Raw genomic sequence first — 17,238 nt, 5'->3', positions numbered from 1 at the left:
AGAAAAAACCCGAAAAAATCTTGGGTATCTCTGATGGTTTTATAGATTATGAAAAAATCTGCTGCTTAATTTTTTGAAATATTTGAAAGGATCTTGAGGGCCCCTAGTGTTTTATTTTAGAAAGAATCTGAAAGAATCTTGAGTACCCTTGATGGTTTTTAAAAGGTGAATCAATCTTGAGGATCTTGATTTTTTAATTTAGAAAGAACGTGAAAGACTGAGTAGCCCTGACAGTTTTTTTAGGAAAGTGAAAAAATCTTATGGTCTTCTGGTGTTTTATTTTGAAATAATTTGAAAAAATCTCGAGAATTCATTGTGTTTTTTTTTCAATGAGGAATAATCTTAGGGGTGCCGGGTATTTTATTTTAGAAAAAACCTGAAAGAATCTTAATTGTGCGTAGTGTTTTTTTTTTTAAGAATTTTAGGAGTTCTTGGTGCTTCATTTTTGAAAATGTCTGGAAAAATCTTTAGAACCCTTGGTGTTTCATTGAACCTTAGGTATCCATGGTGTTTTTTTAAGAATATGGAAGGATCTTCTGGGTTCCCTAGTGTTTTGTTTTTGAGAATATTTTGAAAGAATCTTGGGAACACCTGGTGTTTCTTTCTAGAAACACCAGGTGTTCCTAGAAAGAGCTTGAAAGAATTTTGGGAAACTGTAGTGTTCTCAAAAATATGAGAAAGAATCTTGGGGGCTCCTGGTGTTTTATTTTTGAAAGAATTGGAAAAAGTCCCGGAGGTTCTTTGTATTTTTTTAAGAATGAAAAATAATCTTGAAGAATCTTAGGTCTCCATGGTATTTTTTTTTTTAATATGAAAGGATTTTTGGGTTCTTGGTGTTTTATTTTTGAAAATTTTTTGAAAGAATCTTGGGGTCCCCTGGTATTTTATTTTAGAAGAAACCTTAACAAATCTTGGGTATCTCTGATGGTTTTTTAGATTGTGAAAAAATCTTAGGGGCTCCTGGTGCTTTATATTTGAAAATGTTTGAAAGAATTTTGAGGACTCCTAGTGTTTTATTTTAGAAAAAATCTGAAAGAATCTTGGTGTTCATGGTGTTTTTCTAAGAATGTGATAGGATTTTTTGGATTATTAGTGTTTTGTTTTTGAAAATTTTTTGAAAGAATCTTGTAGTCCCCTGGTATTTTATTTTAGAAAAAACCTGAAAGAATCTTAATTGTGCATGTTTTTTTTTTTAAGAATTTTACGAGTTCTTGGTGCTTGATTTTTGAAAATGTCTGGAAGAATCTTTAGAGCCCTTGATGTTTTATTGAACCTTAGGTATCCATGGTGTTTTTTTAAGAATATGGAAGGATCTTGTGGGTTCCCTAGTGTTTTGTTTTTGAGAATATTTTGAAAGAATCTTGGGAACACCTGGTGTTTCTAGAAAGAGCTTGAAAGAATTTTGGGAAACTGTAGTATTCTCAAAAATATGAGAAAGAATCTTGGGCGCTCTTGGTGTTTTATTTTTGAAAGAATTGGAAAAAGTCCCGGAGGTCCTTTGTGTTCTTTTTAAGAATGAAAAATAATCTTGAAGAATCTTATGGTATTTTTTTTTAATATGAAAGAATTTTTCGGGTTCTTCGTGTTTTATTTTTGAAAATTTTTTGAAAGAATCTTGGGGTCCCTGGTATTTTATTTTAGAAAAAACCCGAAAAAATCTTAGGTATTTCTGATGGTTTTTTAGATTGTGAAAAAATCTTAGGGGCTCCCGGTGCTTTATTTTTGAAAATGTTTGAAAGAATCTTGAGGACTCCTAGTGTTTTATTTTAGAAAAAATCTGAAAGAATCTTAGGTATCCATGGTGTTTTTTTAAGAACGTGAAAGGACTTTTTTGGTTTATTAGTGTTTTGTTTTTGAAAATTTTTTGAAAGAATCTTGTAGTCCCCTGGTATTTTGTTTTAGAAAAAACCTGAAAGAATCTTAATTGTGCGTGGCGTTTTTTTTTTTTAATTTTACGAGTTCTTGGTGCTTTATTTTTGAAAATGTCTGGAAGAATCTTTAGAGCCCTTGGTGTTTTATTGAACCTTAGGTATCCATGCTGTTTTTTAACAATATGGAAGGATCTTCTGGGTTCCCTAGTGTTTTGTTTTTGAGAATATTTTGAAAAAATCTTGGGAACACGTGGTGTTTCTAGAAAGAGCTTGAAAGAATTTTGGGAAACTGTAGTGTTCTCAAAAATATGAGAAAGAATCTTGGGCGCTCTTGGTGTTTTATTTTTGAAAGAATTGGAAAAAGTTCCGGAGGTCCTTTGTGTTCTTTTTAAGAATGAAAAATAATCTTGAAGAATCTTAGGTCTCCATGGTATTTTTTTTTTTAATATGAAAGGATTTTTTGGGTTCTTATTAGTGTTTTATTTTTGAAAATTTTTGAAAGAATCTTGGGGTCCCTTGATATTTTATTTTAGAAAAGATCTTAACAAATCTTGGGTATCTCTGATGGTTTTTTTGAACATTTGTTTTATAATTTTGGGGGATTTTGATATTTTTAATTTTAGAAAAAACCCGAAAAAATCTTAGGTATCTGATGATTTTTTAGATTGTGAAAAAATCTTAGGGGCTCCTGGTGCTTTATATTTGAAAATGTTTGAAAGAATTTTGAGGACTCCTAGTGTTTTATTTTAGAAAAAATCTGAAAGAATCTTAGGTATCCATGTTTTTTTTTTAAATGTGAAAGGAGTTTTTGGATGTTTAATGTTTTGTTTCTGAAAATTTTTTCAAAGAATCTTGGGGGCCTCTAGCGTTTTATTTTAGAAAAAAATCTGAAAAAATCTTAATTGTCCGTGGTGTTTTTTTTAAAGAATCTTGGAATTTCTTGGTGCTTTATTTTTGAAAATGTTTGGAAGAATCTTTGGAGTTCTTGGTGTTTTATTTTGGGATGGAAAACACCTGGTGTTTTTTAGAAAGAAGTTGAAATAATTTTGGGTACACGTAGTGATTATCTCAAGAATGTGAAGAATTTTGGGGGCTCTTGGTGTTTTATTTTTAAAAGAATTTGAAAAAGTCCCCAGGATCCTTTGTGTTTTTTTAAGAAAGAAAAATCATGTTGGAAACTTCTAGTATAATATTTTAGAAAAAATTCCGAAACAATCTTAGGTATCCATGGTGTTTTTTTTTAAGACTATGACAGGATTTTTTGGATTCTTAGTGTCTTGTTTCTAAAAATTTTCTGAAAGAATCTTCGGAGCTCCTGGTATTTTATTTTAGAAAAACCCGACAAAATCTTGAGTAATTCTGATGGTTTTTTAGATTGTGAAAGAATCTTAGAGTCTCTTGTTGCTTTATATCTGAAAATGTTTGAAAGAATCTTGAGTACCCTTGACGATTTTTTTGGAACGTGAATCAATCTTGGAGATCATGATGTTTTAATTTAGAAAAATCGTGCAAGATTGAGTAGTCCTGGCAGTTTTTTTTTTAGAAATGCTAAAGAATCTTAGGGTCTTCTGGTGTTTTATTTTGAAACAATTTGAAAAAATCTAGAAATTCTTTGTGTTTTTCTTTTAATGTGAAAGGATGTTTCTTAGTGCTTTGTTTTTGAAATTTTTTTAAAGAATCTTGGGGGACCCTAGTGTTTTATTTTAGAAAGAATCTGAAGGAATCTCGAGTACCCTTGATGGTTTTTTAGAACGTAAATCAATCTTGGGGATCTTGATTTTTTAATTTAAAAAGAACGTGAAAGAATGAGTAGCCCTGGTAATTTTTTTAATAATGTGAAAGAATCTCAGGGTCTCCTGGTGTTTTATTTTTGAAAGAATTTTAAAAAATCTCGGAAATTCTTCGTGTTTTTCTTTCAATGTGAAAGGATGTTTTGGGTTCTTAGTGCTTTGTTTTTGAAAATTTTTTAAAGAATCTTGGGGGACCCTAGTGTTTTATTTTAGAAAGAATCTGAAGAAATCTCGAGTACCCTTGATGGTTTTTTAGAACATAAATCAATCTTGGGGATCTTGATTTTTTAATTTAAAAAGAACGTGAAAGAATGAGTAGCCCTGGTAGTTTTTTTTAAAATGTGAAAGAATCTCAGGGTCTCCTGGTGTTTTATTTTTGAAAGAATTTTTAAAAATCTCGGAAATTCTTTACGTTTTTTTTTTTAAATAAGAAATATTTTTTTAGAAATATGACCAGAAAATCATGGCTTACATTATTCACTACTTCAAAAAATCTTCCAAAATCCAGTACAAAAATTCCTCTAACATAATTTTTCCCACAACGAACCCATCGAAACCTCACAAATTTATTAAAAATCTCTCTCTAAATCCACACATCCACATATCTACATCCTCCGACTTTCCCACCGCCGCCGCCCGATTCCCCTAAAACCAAAAAACCGGCTTTCCTTGACGGCAGCATCGCGTGATCCGTCTCCACCAGGTAAAATTAATTAATGCGTCTGTGCGTAGGTTACGTGCTTCTGGTCGGCGTAGGGCCGATGGTAGGGCAAGGTTAGGGCTGTCGAGGTTATAAAAGCCACCCGCGGCGCCAGATTATTGCATTCTTTCTTTGGTGTTTTCGGTGTTCAGGTGTGTTTGGGGTGTCCGCGATGGCCGCCTTCAGCGGGATGTTGGTAAGTCTCGACGGATCAGCGTTCCTTCAAAGCGTCATCATGAATTCTTCAGGTGCTCTTGGCGGTGCTGGTGTCGACGACGTCGGCGTTCTTCTTAAACTGGGGCTCGTCCAACCAGGAGACGTAAGTTTTTTAGTACTTTAAACGGATAATTTTTGGGTGGTACCGGTTGTGATTATTATTAGGTACCACTTGGTACTTTTTTGTACAATTATCTCAATTCAGTTCAATCGAAATCTGGTGGGTACTGGAACAGTGTCATTTGCTTCCAAAGTGCTTCCTTACTAGAAAATGTACTACCGCAGTGGTACCTTTTTTCTCTCAGAGGAAACCAAAATTTGTTTTTCTTTATTAAAATAATGTATTGTAAGTTTTTAAATCTAAAAATCATTTTCTTTTCAGAAGTCCTGCGTACCCTCAGTACTTCTACCACCAGCGACTCATGCAGCCTCCGGGTTACACGGAACCACCGGTCGCCGTGTCCGTGCCCTCGATACCAGTGCAAGTACCACTGCAGGCGCAACTCGCTCCCGCAGCCGTCCACAACGTGCAACTGGTACCTTGTCTGTGTCCCGTTTCCCAGGATTTCGAGTACGACAAAGTACCGCAGGAGTACGTGGTGACCAATCAGCACAAAACTACTTGAAAACATCCTCAAGGAAGCTGCTCAGGAGAACTTAAGAAGACTGATGCACGTTAATTTTTACTTACTATTACTAATTTATATAAATACTATTGTAGTACCTAAGTTAATAAATAATAAAATTATTTATTGAAGTATTTGGTGTCAACGGGTTTTCTTTAACGACGTAGCGAACTTGTTGTAACAGTACCGAAATCAGGATTTAAAAGTGTGTTATTTTTCTGGGTATAAGTACCTTCGTGACTGAAATGGTGTTTCAGTAGCCACGATGTGGCGTTTTTGGTGGTTTTTGCTTCTGGTTTGTGTGGTTTTGTGCCAGAGTCAAAGGTAAGAGAATTGTGAAGATCTGTATGGAGTGGTACCGTTTCACTTTTAGACGGCGGGAAGTCGGTGATTATTCTTTACATTCACCGGTCGCTCAAGACAGGCGCTTCCACTGGATCAGGTACTTGAAGAAACACGAAAGGCAAAAACTTAGATATTTCAAGAAGTACTTCAAAAAGTGCGGATTTTCGCCTTTCAAGTTTAAAATTTTTCGCCGGTCAGACGATGGCGAGTTAGATACGATTCATGTGATGGTACCGTACGGGTATTCGGATGAGTATTTGCCGAAGCCGGAAGTGGAGGAAGACGAAGTGGTACCGGATGAGTATTTCGACGAACAAACGACCACCAGACCTCTATATAGTGTTAAATATAGAGTCGCGGGAGAGGGGTCGCCTCATAATTTTGAAAGAAATGGTACTGCCAGTAATTCGAGTAGGTACGACTTCATCACGGGTTAGTGGGTTACCAAGTGTCAAGTTTCGGGTTCTAGTCTGTTTAGTGCTGTAATAGAGTAGGCAATAAAGTTCTTTGACTCCACCGTGATGACTGTTATTTGAGTACTTACCACGCGAAATTTTTGCAGCTTTCTACTGCATCCTAAAAAATGCATATTAGGCTCTGTTAACGACCCATGAAAGTTTTAATAAACGCGGCAAAATCGTGAATTTATAGAAACCTGCAAGAATTTTAATTGAAGTACCACCTAATTAACTCTTAATTGCTTCATTCTTTCCTAGCGGAAATAAAGCCAATTCTGCATGACATCACCGCTTCGGTAACACAGCTTCGACCGATTGATTCAATTTTTCTTTTTTCCAACTGTGCTAGCAATTGACTAATTTGTAATTATCCTTACATAATGGCTAGTTATTAAAAAAGGTGGAAGATGGTGCAAAATTGCCAGCCGTCACGGGCGTGAACGGCAGTACTGGTGCATTAACTGTGTTAAATTTAATTTAAATATTTATGAAAAACGTTTTTGTGGTCGGATCGCAGCTAAGCGTTTCATCCGAAATTAAAATAACATCGTCCTTTCACATTTTTCGCGCTATTGTTCAATAATTAATCGATACAGAGGGAGCCAATCAATTGGGTTTGCGACATCGGGAGGTGAGTCAATGGGGAATTTGGTAATTGGGTGTCGATGTTTGGGCAATTTAGGAAAAGCGTTACGAAAGGGAGTGGGATGCGGCGTACTAGAGTAGTACTCTACACCAAAAGTACCCATTTAGGTAAAATGAGTGAAGAGAGAAGTGTTTTGAGATCTTAGTAACAAAAGTAAGCGTGGAATCAAGGGTAAGTATACCAGAAGCAACTTTTTCTAAGAGGTACTACACGACATATACATGTCATTTTAATTTCACCAAGTAGATTTTAAAATGACCCCAGACTAAACAAGAAGAATTTGTGGTCATGGAAAAGTACCTTCCATTTTCAAAAGTAATACCTTTACATCATAATAGTATTCGATATAAAATAAATCTGCATTTGTGGTACTACCAAAACATTCTTTTATATCTTTCATATCACTGTAAATCAATGTAGTACCACAAAACTTTCAACATTTTTATTATCATGGTAGCACTTTCTTCCTGCTGCAACTATTTGCATGTGTAAACATGTCGGTACCACCGCATAATTAATTTCTTGCGCAGATTCAAAAACTTGGTACTGCTTTCAAAACACCGAAATAAAATAAAGGCAATTTTTCGTCGAATTTTGCGCATTTATTTATGCTTGTTTGTGATTATCTCGTTGCGGTGAGGTGGCTGTTATGTCTGTTTTGTTTGTTTTTGTACCTTCGTTGGTGGTACTCCGCAATGCATTTTCTAATTTTCAGTTCATTGAGCAAAATAAATGCATAGTGTTGTGGCAGTCGTGACAGATGATGATTTGTGCAACACCTTTTTATCACAGTCGGTAGTACCTTAAAATTGGAACCAAAATTTTACGGTAAGTACCTAAATTGGCAATAATTATAGAGAATGATTTACACAAAACGACAGAGTGACACATCATAATTCGTGAAGAGTGTTTTCTAAATACGGTAGTACCGCGGAGATTGAATCTGTGTGGTTTTTAAAGCAATTGTTTTAATTTGCATTGTAAATAGTAATGACAATTGGAATAACAAAAGGTTTCTCAGAGATTAAAATGCAATAAGAAAAATAGCTTTAATGGTACTCGCACGCAATTAAATAAAAATCAAATTGGACAAAAATGGAGAAAGTATAATTATTATTATTAATACGAATAGATAATAGTACTATTCTAAATGTAACTAAAACTGGCACAAAATAAATATTCTAAAAAGATAAGAAATTGGTACCACCTTGACGTTATATAAATTTATTTTGAACATTATTCTACCAAGCAAAAAATAGAGCATCTAATTATTGTTACCCTTCACTTCTCTAACTAAATCGTCTAAAATCATTACATCATTATCACAGTCCGTAATATTCTGAATGAACAACCCGTACATTCACCCATTGTATATAAAATTGGAAAGGTGCTCACCGTAAAAAAAGACTAAATATTAAACACCAAGCGAAATTACATAATCCTTCAACTGCAACAGGAAGTACGGAAGCAATCTTCTTTTTACTCTTAAACATTCCCCAATAAAATTAAAAAAACTAATTCGGAAATCTAGTTCACGGAACTATTACACAACACATCGCCATTCCAATGGTACGACATGCATTTTCCAAAAAACAGTACCCAAAATAACAACAAAAGGCAGACGCTGGTACCAGCGATTGCTCTTTGAAACGGTACCGAACACCGTCGCTGACTCGGAGATGGGTCGAACCCATTTTGCCCATCCAGACCGCGATGGGAGAGAGCGGATTTCACCCGCGGGTTTCCGCGTGGCGGAGTCGGCCCATATAACTATAAAAGCGATCTTTTGCGTACTCACTATCAGCTTGGCTATCGTCCCATCCACTACTCACAAGATGAAGATAATAACTTGGGTAAGGTTATGGGTGTGGGAGTACTATGTGTCTTCATGGGTTTGTTTCAGTTCATTTGGTGCCTCGTAGCTCTCGTCGCTAAAGTATCGGCGGGTGGAGGTGGCGGGTAAGTCGACCCTAATTGGTACTATTTTGGTACTGATTTTTGTTTTTAGCAAACACCACGTCAAGTATATTATTAAGTACCCAGTAAAGACCATCAAGCACACGCATACCATCTATAAGACGATATACCATAAACCGGAGAGTGGCGGTGATGGCGGGTTGGGACATAGTCACGGTGGCAAGCCCTTCTCCTTCGAGGGCGGTTGGCATTGACCCTAAGTCATACTAGTTTTAAGTCTTTCAGTACCTTCCGTTTTACAAATTTTCTTGTGATATTCTTTGTAGAAAAGTAGAGTAGATAGGTTATCCTTGACGATTTCTGTAATTCTCACTTTTCTATCTTCATCTACAATACCTTGATTGTTGTTGTTGTTTTATGTGTAGTGTTTTTTATTTTTGTATATATTTTTACAGTCGTTTCAGTTTGTTGTAGTTTGTAAATAACGACGAGTCTGGATTATTATTAATAAAATCCAACACATACTCAAGTTTTTGTTTGGTGTTTCACGCTCCAATAGTGACTTTACGTAATTTCGTCGTGAGTGCTTTTTCCACAGTAATTGGGTAAAATTATAGAAAACTCGAGAAGGGTAATTGAAAAATGCCTCATGCGTATCGCGTGGTGTAATTCACGACGCTTTAAAAACGTATATTTTAGTGTTCGTTTTCTTAACTACTCGGTTGCAAAGATTTAGAAAAAGACTCTTTATCGACGTGACAAATTTGCAAAAACTGAGCGGGATTCCGTGAAATTCGTCCAGTCACCACCCACTGTAGACTTTCTTCGATGATTTGCCGGAATTTGAATACTAACTAATCTGGATAATGCGATGCTGACAGAACACATTTTCGCCCTAAACATCATCGACTTTCTTGCAAAAATTGGCCAATCTTGCTACTGGTTTCAGTTCGCTCCACCCCGAATTTCGTCTAGTCACCGCCCACGTCCACACGTTCTTCGAGGATTTGCCAGAATTTGATTTAAGACACTCCTGCGACCCCGACGTTCCTAAATAAAAATTCCAAGTGTTCTCTCTGTGTTACAAAGTTGAATCGATCGATTCGCATGTGCACACTTACAGAGAGCAACTTCAAAATTTAGAGAGACTCAATTTCGACAAGCCTCAGATGATCAGGGGTAATAAGGAGGAGTTTCGAATGATTCCGTTGCGGTATTTGGGTGGAGCTCTATATATAAATTTCAAGTTGTTGTGGGATCTGATTTTGAGGATTATTGAGACGCAGGCTCACGGTTTGGAGATTGGGGAGTTTTGGGGGGTGTTCAGGGAGGAGTTAGAAGGGGTTGTACACAATATAAGAGGGAGGGAGGGAGGAGAGAGAAGTGGGTGTGTTGGAGACGAAGTGGGATTTTTTGAGGGCGTAGTTTGAAGAGGGAGGAAAGTTGAAATCGGCGCCGGATTTTGTGAATTATAGACTCTTGTTGTGGAAAGTTGTTTTTGGACTTTGTGGAGTAAGTAGTTTGTCAAAAATTCGACCCGTACTAGCGTTTTTTTACAGAAAGGAGTACAAGAAAAACAACTCACTGGTGGCTACTAAATGGAACATCAAACAGAATTCTGTTCAAGAGGACGGTGACCGCGATGAAGGTTACGAAGATGAAGTTAATCAGTCCAAAGACGAACGAACAATTTCATCCAAACCCAAAACGGGGAAATCCACATTAAAGTACGTATGTCGGTACGGTTCCATTTTTATTTGACGTACTAATTTCAGAGTACCTTCAATGTCTTAGCTGTCTTCTCTAAAGTCCGCAGTCCAAAATCCATGTACCGCGAGCTCGGACTATACAAATTCTACTTCGACTTAGTCCAACATAAAAGTTCCAAAGTCCAAAAGGGGCAACTCGATTGTGTCATGACTTACAAGCACAAGTTTCTAACGCCTTATAAAGACCACCTTTACAATCTTGTAGACGATAAGAATTTCAAAAACGAGTTGACGACGTTTCACATCGATAAGGAAACCGGTACCATCCAAAGCGACCATCGGGACGATTTAGTACCTTTTATTGTGAGAATAGTGTTCGGTAAGATGAGTACTAAGACTCTCCAAACTCTCTAAAATTTCTAGAATCTTTAGACTCCTTAGAATCCTTGAAATCTTTGAAATTTTTAGAATCTCTTGAATCTCTAGAATCTCCAGAACCTCTAGAATCTTTAGACTTCTTGAAATTCTTAGAAACTTTAGAATAATGAAATTTTTGGAATCTTTGGAATATTTGGAATTTTTACAATCTCTACAATTTTCAGAATCTCTAGAATTCCTAGATTCTCTAGAATCTTTAAATTACCTAGAATCTCTAGAATCCTTGGAATCTCTGGAACCTCTAGAATTTCTAGAATTTTTAGACTCATTTTGATCGTTAGAATCTTTAGAATCATTGGATTCTCTACAATCTCCAAAATCTCTAGAATCTCCAGAATTTTTAGAGTCTCCAAACTCTCTAGAATCTTTGAAATTTTTAAAATCTCTGTAATCTCTAGAATCTCTAGAATTTCTAGAATCTCTAGACTCCGTAGATTCCCTAGAATCTCTAGACTCTCTAGACTGTCTATAATCTACAGAATCCCCAGACTCTCCAAACTCTCTAGAATCTCTAGAATCTTTAGACTCGTTAGAATCTTTGAAAATCTTTGAAATTTTTAGAATCTCCGGAATCTCTAGAATCTCCAGAATCTCCAGAATCTTTAGACATTTTGAAATCCTTAGAATCTTTAGAATAATGGAATCTTTGGAATCTTTGAAATATTTGGAATCTTTAGTTTCTCAACAATCTTTAGAAGCTTTATAATTTTCAGAATTTCTAGAATTCAGAGATTTTCTAGAATCTTTAAAATACCTAGAATCTCTAGAATATTTGGAATCCCTAGAATCTCTACAATCTCCAGAATGTCCAGAATCTCCAGGAATCTTTAAACTCTCTAGAATCTCTAGAATTGTTAGACTCATTATGATCCTTAGGATCTTTAGAATCATTGGATTGTCAAGAATCTCCAGAATCTCTAGAATTTCTAGAATCTTTAGACTCCTTAGAATCCTTGAAATCTTTGAAATTTTTAGAATCTCTGGAATCTCTAGAATCTCTAGAATTTCTGGACTCTAGAATTTCTTGAATCTCTAGAATCTCCAGAACCTCTAGAATCTTTAGACTTCTTGGAATTTTTAGAAACTTTAGAATAATGGAATTTTTGGAATCTTTGGAATATTTGAAATTTGTACAATCTCTACAATTTTCAGAATTTCTAGAATTCCTAGATTCTCTAGAATCTTTAAAATACCTAGAATCTCTAGAATCCTTGGAATCTCTGGAATCGCTACAATCTCCAGAATGTACTGAATCTCCAGAATCTCTAGACTCTCTAGAATCTCTAGAATTTTTGGACTCATTTTGATCTTTAGAATCTTTAGAATCATTAGATTCTCTAGAATCTCCAGAATCTCTAGAATCTCCAGAATTTTTAGACTCTCCAAACTCTCTAGAATCTTTGAAATTTTTTAAATCTCTGTAATCTCTAGAATCTCTAAAATTTCTAGAATCTCTAGACTCCGTAGATTCCCTAGAATCTCTAGACTCTCTAGACTGTCTATAATCTACAGAATCCCCAGACTCTCCAAACTCTTTAGAATCTCTAGAATATTTAGACTCGTTAGAATCCTTGAAATCTTCAAAATTTTTAGAATCTCTGGAATCTCTAGAATTTCTAAAATCTCTAGAATTTCTAGACTCTTTAGACTCTTTAGAATCTCTTGAATCTCTAGAATCTCCAGAATCTTTAGACATTTTGGAATCCTTAGAATCTTTAGAATAATGAAATCTTTGGAATCTTTAGAATCTCAACAATCTTTAGAAGCTTCATAATTTTCAGAATTTCTAGAATTCAAAGATTCTCTAGAATCTTTAAAATACCTAGAATCTCTAGAATCTTTGGATTCCCTAGAATCTCTACAATCTCCAGAATGTCCAGAATCTCCAGGAATCTTTAAACTCTCTAGAATCTCTGGAATTGTTAGACTCATTATGATCCTTAAGATCTTTAGAATCATTGGATTGTCAAGAATCTCCAGAATCTCTAGAATTTCTAGAATCTTTAGACACTCTAGACTGTCTAGAATCTTCAGGATCTTTAGAGTCTCCAAACTCTCTAGAATTTCTAGAATCTTTAGACTCCTTAGAATCCTTGAAATCTTTGAAATTTTTAGAATCTCTGGAATCTCTAGAATCTCTAGAATTTCTGGACTCTAGAATCTCTTGAATCTCTAGAATCTCCAGAATCTCTAGAATCCTTAACCTTCTTTGAATTCTTAGAAACTTTAGAATAATGGAATTTTTGAAATCTTTGAAATATTTGAAATGTTTACAAGCTCTACAATTTTCACAATCTCTAGAATTCCTAGATTCTTTAGAATCATTAAAATACCTAGAATCTCTAGAATCCTAGGAATCTCTGAAATCTCTAGAATTTTTAAACTCATTTTGATCCTCAGAATCTTTAGAATCATTGGATTCTGTAGAATCTCCAGAATCTCTAGAATCTCCAGAATTTTTAGACTCTCCAAACTCTCTAGAATCTTTGAAATTTTTAAAATCTCTGTAATCTCTAGAATCTCTAGACTCCGTAGATTCCCTAGAATCTTTAGACTCTCTAGACTGTCTATAATCTACAGAATCCCCAGACTCTCCAAACTCTCTAGAATCTCTAGAATCTTTAGACTCGTTAGGATCCTTGAAATCTTTGAAATTTTTAGAATCTCTGGAATCTCTAGAATTTCTAGAACCTCTAGAATTTCTAGACTCTTTAGAATCTCTTGAATCTCTAGAATCTCCAGAATCTCCAGAATGTTTAGACATTTTGGAATCCTTAGATTCTTGAGAATAATGGAATCTTTGGAATATTTGAAATCTTTAGAATCTTAACAAACTTTAGAAGCTTTATAATTTTCAGAATTTCTAGAATTCCTAGATTCTCTAGAGTCTTTGGAATCTCTAGAATCTCTAGAATTTTTAGACTCATTATGATCCTTAGAATCTTTAGAATCATTGGATTGTCAAGAATCTCCAGAATCTTTAGACTCTCCAAACTCTCTGGAATCTCTAGAATCTCTTCAATTTTCTCCAGAATCTTGAGAATTTCCAGAATCCCTAGAATCTTTGGAATATTTGAAATTTTTAGAACCTCTACAATCTCTAGAATCTCTAGAATTGCTAGATTCTCTAGAATCTTTAAAATATCTTGAATTTCTAAAATCTTTTGAATCTCTAGAATCACTAGAATCTCTAAAATCTCTAGAATCTCCAGATTCTCCAGAACCTCCAGAATCTCCAGAACCTCTAGAATCTCCAGAATCTCCAGAATTTCTAGTATCTCTAGAATATTTAGATTTCTTAGAATCTCTAGAACCTCCAGAATCTTCAGACTCTCCAGACTCTCTAGAATCTCTAGGCTCGTTAGAATCCTTAGAATCGGTAGAACTTTTGAAATCTCTCTTAGAATTCCTAGAATCTCTAGAATCTCTAGATTCTCCAGAATCTCCAGAATCTCGCCGGAATTTAGTCTTTCGGTTCGTAGCTGGATGCCAAGAGACCGAAATGTTAACTTTTACGAAAATGGCGCTTCAGTACTACGCGAGACACTTGAAGGACGATCCTGAGGTTATGGTCGAAAAATTACGTAAGAATGTTACTTTGGAATATTTCATCCCTACTAAACGACTTCAAAGTACTATTAACCTCCTCAATGTGATTCTGGATCAGTTTAGAGGCTTAATGGGGAATGACCTTCTCACGTCTATCGTCGAACGAATCTTCAGCCAGTTCGATCACTACCCTTGGACTAACAAACAAATTAACACGATCTTCAAAGTCTTCGGTTGGCCTTACTTAGACAAACTGAACACAGAAGGTATCCACAGTCCTACCACTTTACTCAAATTGTTCATCCAATGGGGAAGCAACCGTCGCTATTTCTCTCTTCTCATCAAACACGAAGACGACAAAAAAGAGCAATTCGTCTTACCACACGTCATTCAACTCTTGCTTAATGACAAGAGCAAGATAACGATGGTCAACGTGATTGAAGAGATGATCGAGAAACTACTAACGCTTCAAGCAAACGAGGAAGACTTACAACTCGTCATACCTGTAGACAATCTTCTACCAATCGCTAAGAACATTCGCGATCGAGTTAAAATCGACGACAAACTAAATTACAGCAGCTGCATTCTTTTACCGTACGTACCCTCAATTCTGGAAAAAATTAAACGACAACTGCAGAGGAAGAAGAGTTTGAACCAACCGGAACTCTTGATAGTACCCTGAAGCTGCTCCTGCCACAAGTTTTGAAACGTTGCACACCATCAACCGGCGACGAAGTGATCATCCAACTCCTCACCACAGTTAGTAATCTTATTAATTACGCCGACAACCCCCGTCAACAGTTGAAACACTTCACACCTCTGTTCGGAGAGGTCGCTTCTGCCTCCGGTCGCAAACTCCTGATTCAAGCTCTCAAAAGCGTAGGCACCAAACTCGAACTCGAGTTAATCGAACGACTGAACGCGTTCGACCATAAGTGGATAGACCAACCCGATTTTCAACGTCGCCACGATACTTTCAAAGACATTCAAAAAGCTATAGAAACTCAACACGTGGACTTGGAACTCGGAGGTTTACTAATCTACAACTGCTACTATTTGCTCAAGAGCGAAAAAGACTTATCGTTGAGAGAGAACTCGTCGCATTGCCTCAGACAGTTGACGTCCTATTTGATCAAACAGTACCCCAAACAACTCGATTATCTTTTGAGTGAAACCGTCTTCGACATGATTCGGAAAGGGATGAAGAACCGCAACGACGATTTCCGGAATGAGTGTATTCTTACATTGGGACACTTGGCGAGAGAGTGTTCTGAAAGTCATGTCGTGTTGCACGATTTAAATCGGTACACCAATAAGAGTGACCCCGAAGTCGACTTTTTCGAGAATATAACGCATCTGCAGTTGCATCGTCACGCCAGAGCTCTTCTCAAGTTCTGTACGGTGACCCGGGATTTGACGACGAGTCCAAATGTGCGAACTCTGACGCAGTTCGTTCTTCCACTGGCTTTTTTCTACTTGTGTAGCGAGAAGTACGTGGGGAAGAACAGTGTCATTGACGCTTCCATCGAGTGTATAGGGACCGTATGTCGAATCTTAGCGTGGCACCAGTACGAAAGTCTCCTTAAATTCTATTTGGCGAAGTTGAAGAAGAATATCGACTACCAAAAGCAGCTGGTTAGAGTCACGGTAGCAATTTTAGATGCGTTTCACTGCGATTTGAGCAAAGCTCAAGTTGGCAGCGAGCCAGAACACAAAACTGAGGACGACAATAAAGACAGTGAGTCACCACCAGAAAACGAACAAAGTGTAGCAGTCGAGGAAGACGACGACAAAATCGACGATTTAGACGAGCCAGTTGTCTCCGAACTAGAAGAAGAGGATGACGAAGAAGAACAAACGACTTTGAAAGAAACAAAAATATGCGATAAGGTTCCAATTTTGTGTAAGTTGACGGCTACGAGAGTCACCAGAAGCATCCAAACGGTCCTCTTGCCCCAACTCCACAAAGCTTTAACCGAACTCACTCATCACGATACGTCTTATAAAGTCAACAGGAAGAAGACCGGGTTTGAGCGCGAAGAAGAAAACTTGCTACGGGTCCCGATGTCTTTAGCCCTAGTTAAGTTGTTGCAGCGTTTACCCAAAAGAAATCCTCAAAGCCAATCTGCCTGGGTAAGTTTCATCCCACCTTTAACATTCACACTAACTTCTCTTTTTAGCATATTTATGAAATTGTGTACTTTCTTAAAGTCACACCTTGAAAACCTTGAAAGCCTTGAAGCAGAATCGACCAAAAGCTTTGACAAGAAGAAGACAATTTAGACGAGGCAGTCGTCTCCGAAGTGGAAGAAGAAAATATGAGTAAGTTTTTGCAACACAAACTTCACATTTCAAAAGAGACGACTTCTAGATTATTCATTGTTGATCATTCCAGCTGGAATTTATCGCTCTTCCGCTCATAAAGCCACAATCGACAACACCATCATTACTGCCCCGAAGTTCGATCCTCGCCTATCTCACGCAACCGCAAGCCGGCTCTCCGCCTCCTCCACGTCGTGATTAATCTCCACCTCGGGGATGTTTATCGTCGTAAAAAATCCCGCTGTGGTCTTCCGTGAGCCAATTACCTAAATTATGTAGGTTTATGGTCGCATTTTGTTTGTTCAATGAGCGTTTCGTTTTCAGGAATCCGAGTCTCTTTAATGATCCCGTGTCACACAACGCCATCGACATGGCAACGCTGCACTTGTCACACTCTACGCGATTATGGCTATATCGTCCGTAGGGTCGCTCGGCCCAGCATTCCCATGATTATAAAGCAAAGATAAATTAGCCACGGTTAATTAGATAGCATTTATACGTACACACGGCATAATAAATAGTGATTATGTAAATGTGGCGTATGGGGACCGATCCCGATCCGGGGTAAAAATGATAGTAATTGGTGCGTTCGGAGGATATGCATATTTGATATATGTCGGTATCACTGGTAATATAGGCGATAAGTTATAA

General features: G+C 36.6%; 3 protein-coding genes across 3 annotated transcripts; all 3 read left to right on the top strand.

The window, feature by feature from the left end:
- Nucleotides 1-4,504: 4,504 nt before the first annotated feature.
- Nucleotides 4,505-5,225, top strand: LOC135131333 (uncharacterized). Its single transcript, XM_064059007.1, has 3 exons — nt 4,505-4,557; nt 4,610-4,680; nt 4,960-5,225. Exons 1-3 carry the CDS (start codon nt 4,534-4,536, stop codon nt 5,201-5,203), a joined length of 339 nt encoding a protein of 112 aa, XP_063915077.1. The 5' UTR covers nt 4,505-4,533; the 3' UTR covers nt 5,204-5,225.
- Nucleotides 5,226-5,468: 243 nt separating this feature from the next.
- LOC135131309 (uncharacterized) lies at nt 5,469-6,004 on the top strand. The gene is made up of 2 exons (XM_064058977.1): nt 5,469-5,527; nt 5,577-6,004. Exons 1-2 carry the CDS (start codon nt 5,469-5,471, stop codon nt 5,983-5,985), a joined length of 468 nt encoding a protein of 155 aa, XP_063915047.1. The 3' UTR covers nt 5,986-6,004.
- Nucleotides 6,005-8,096: 2,092 nt separating this feature from the next.
- LOC135131483 (uncharacterized) lies at nt 8,097-9,098 on the top strand. Its single transcript, XM_064059255.1, has 3 exons — nt 8,097-8,505; nt 8,556-8,611; nt 8,661-9,098. Exons 1-3 carry the CDS (start codon nt 8,332-8,334, stop codon nt 8,821-8,823), a joined length of 393 nt encoding a protein of 130 aa, XP_063915325.1. The 5' UTR covers nt 8,097-8,331; the 3' UTR covers nt 8,824-9,098.
- The last annotated feature ends 8,140 nt before the right edge of the window (nt 9,099-17,238 follow it).

Source organism: Zophobas morio, unplaced genomic scaffold, assembly GCF_036711695.1.
Source record: "Zophobas morio isolate AGI-343-1 ecotype UQ-CSIRO unplaced genomic scaffold, CSIRO_AGI_Zmor_V1 ptg000020l, whole genome shotgun sequence".
Lineage (NCBI taxonomy): Eukaryota > Metazoa > Arthropoda > Insecta > Coleoptera > Tenebrionidae > Zophobas > Zophobas morio.
The sequence above is the reverse complement of the archived record's forward strand: the minus strand, read 5'-3'. Positions and strand labels throughout refer to the sequence as shown.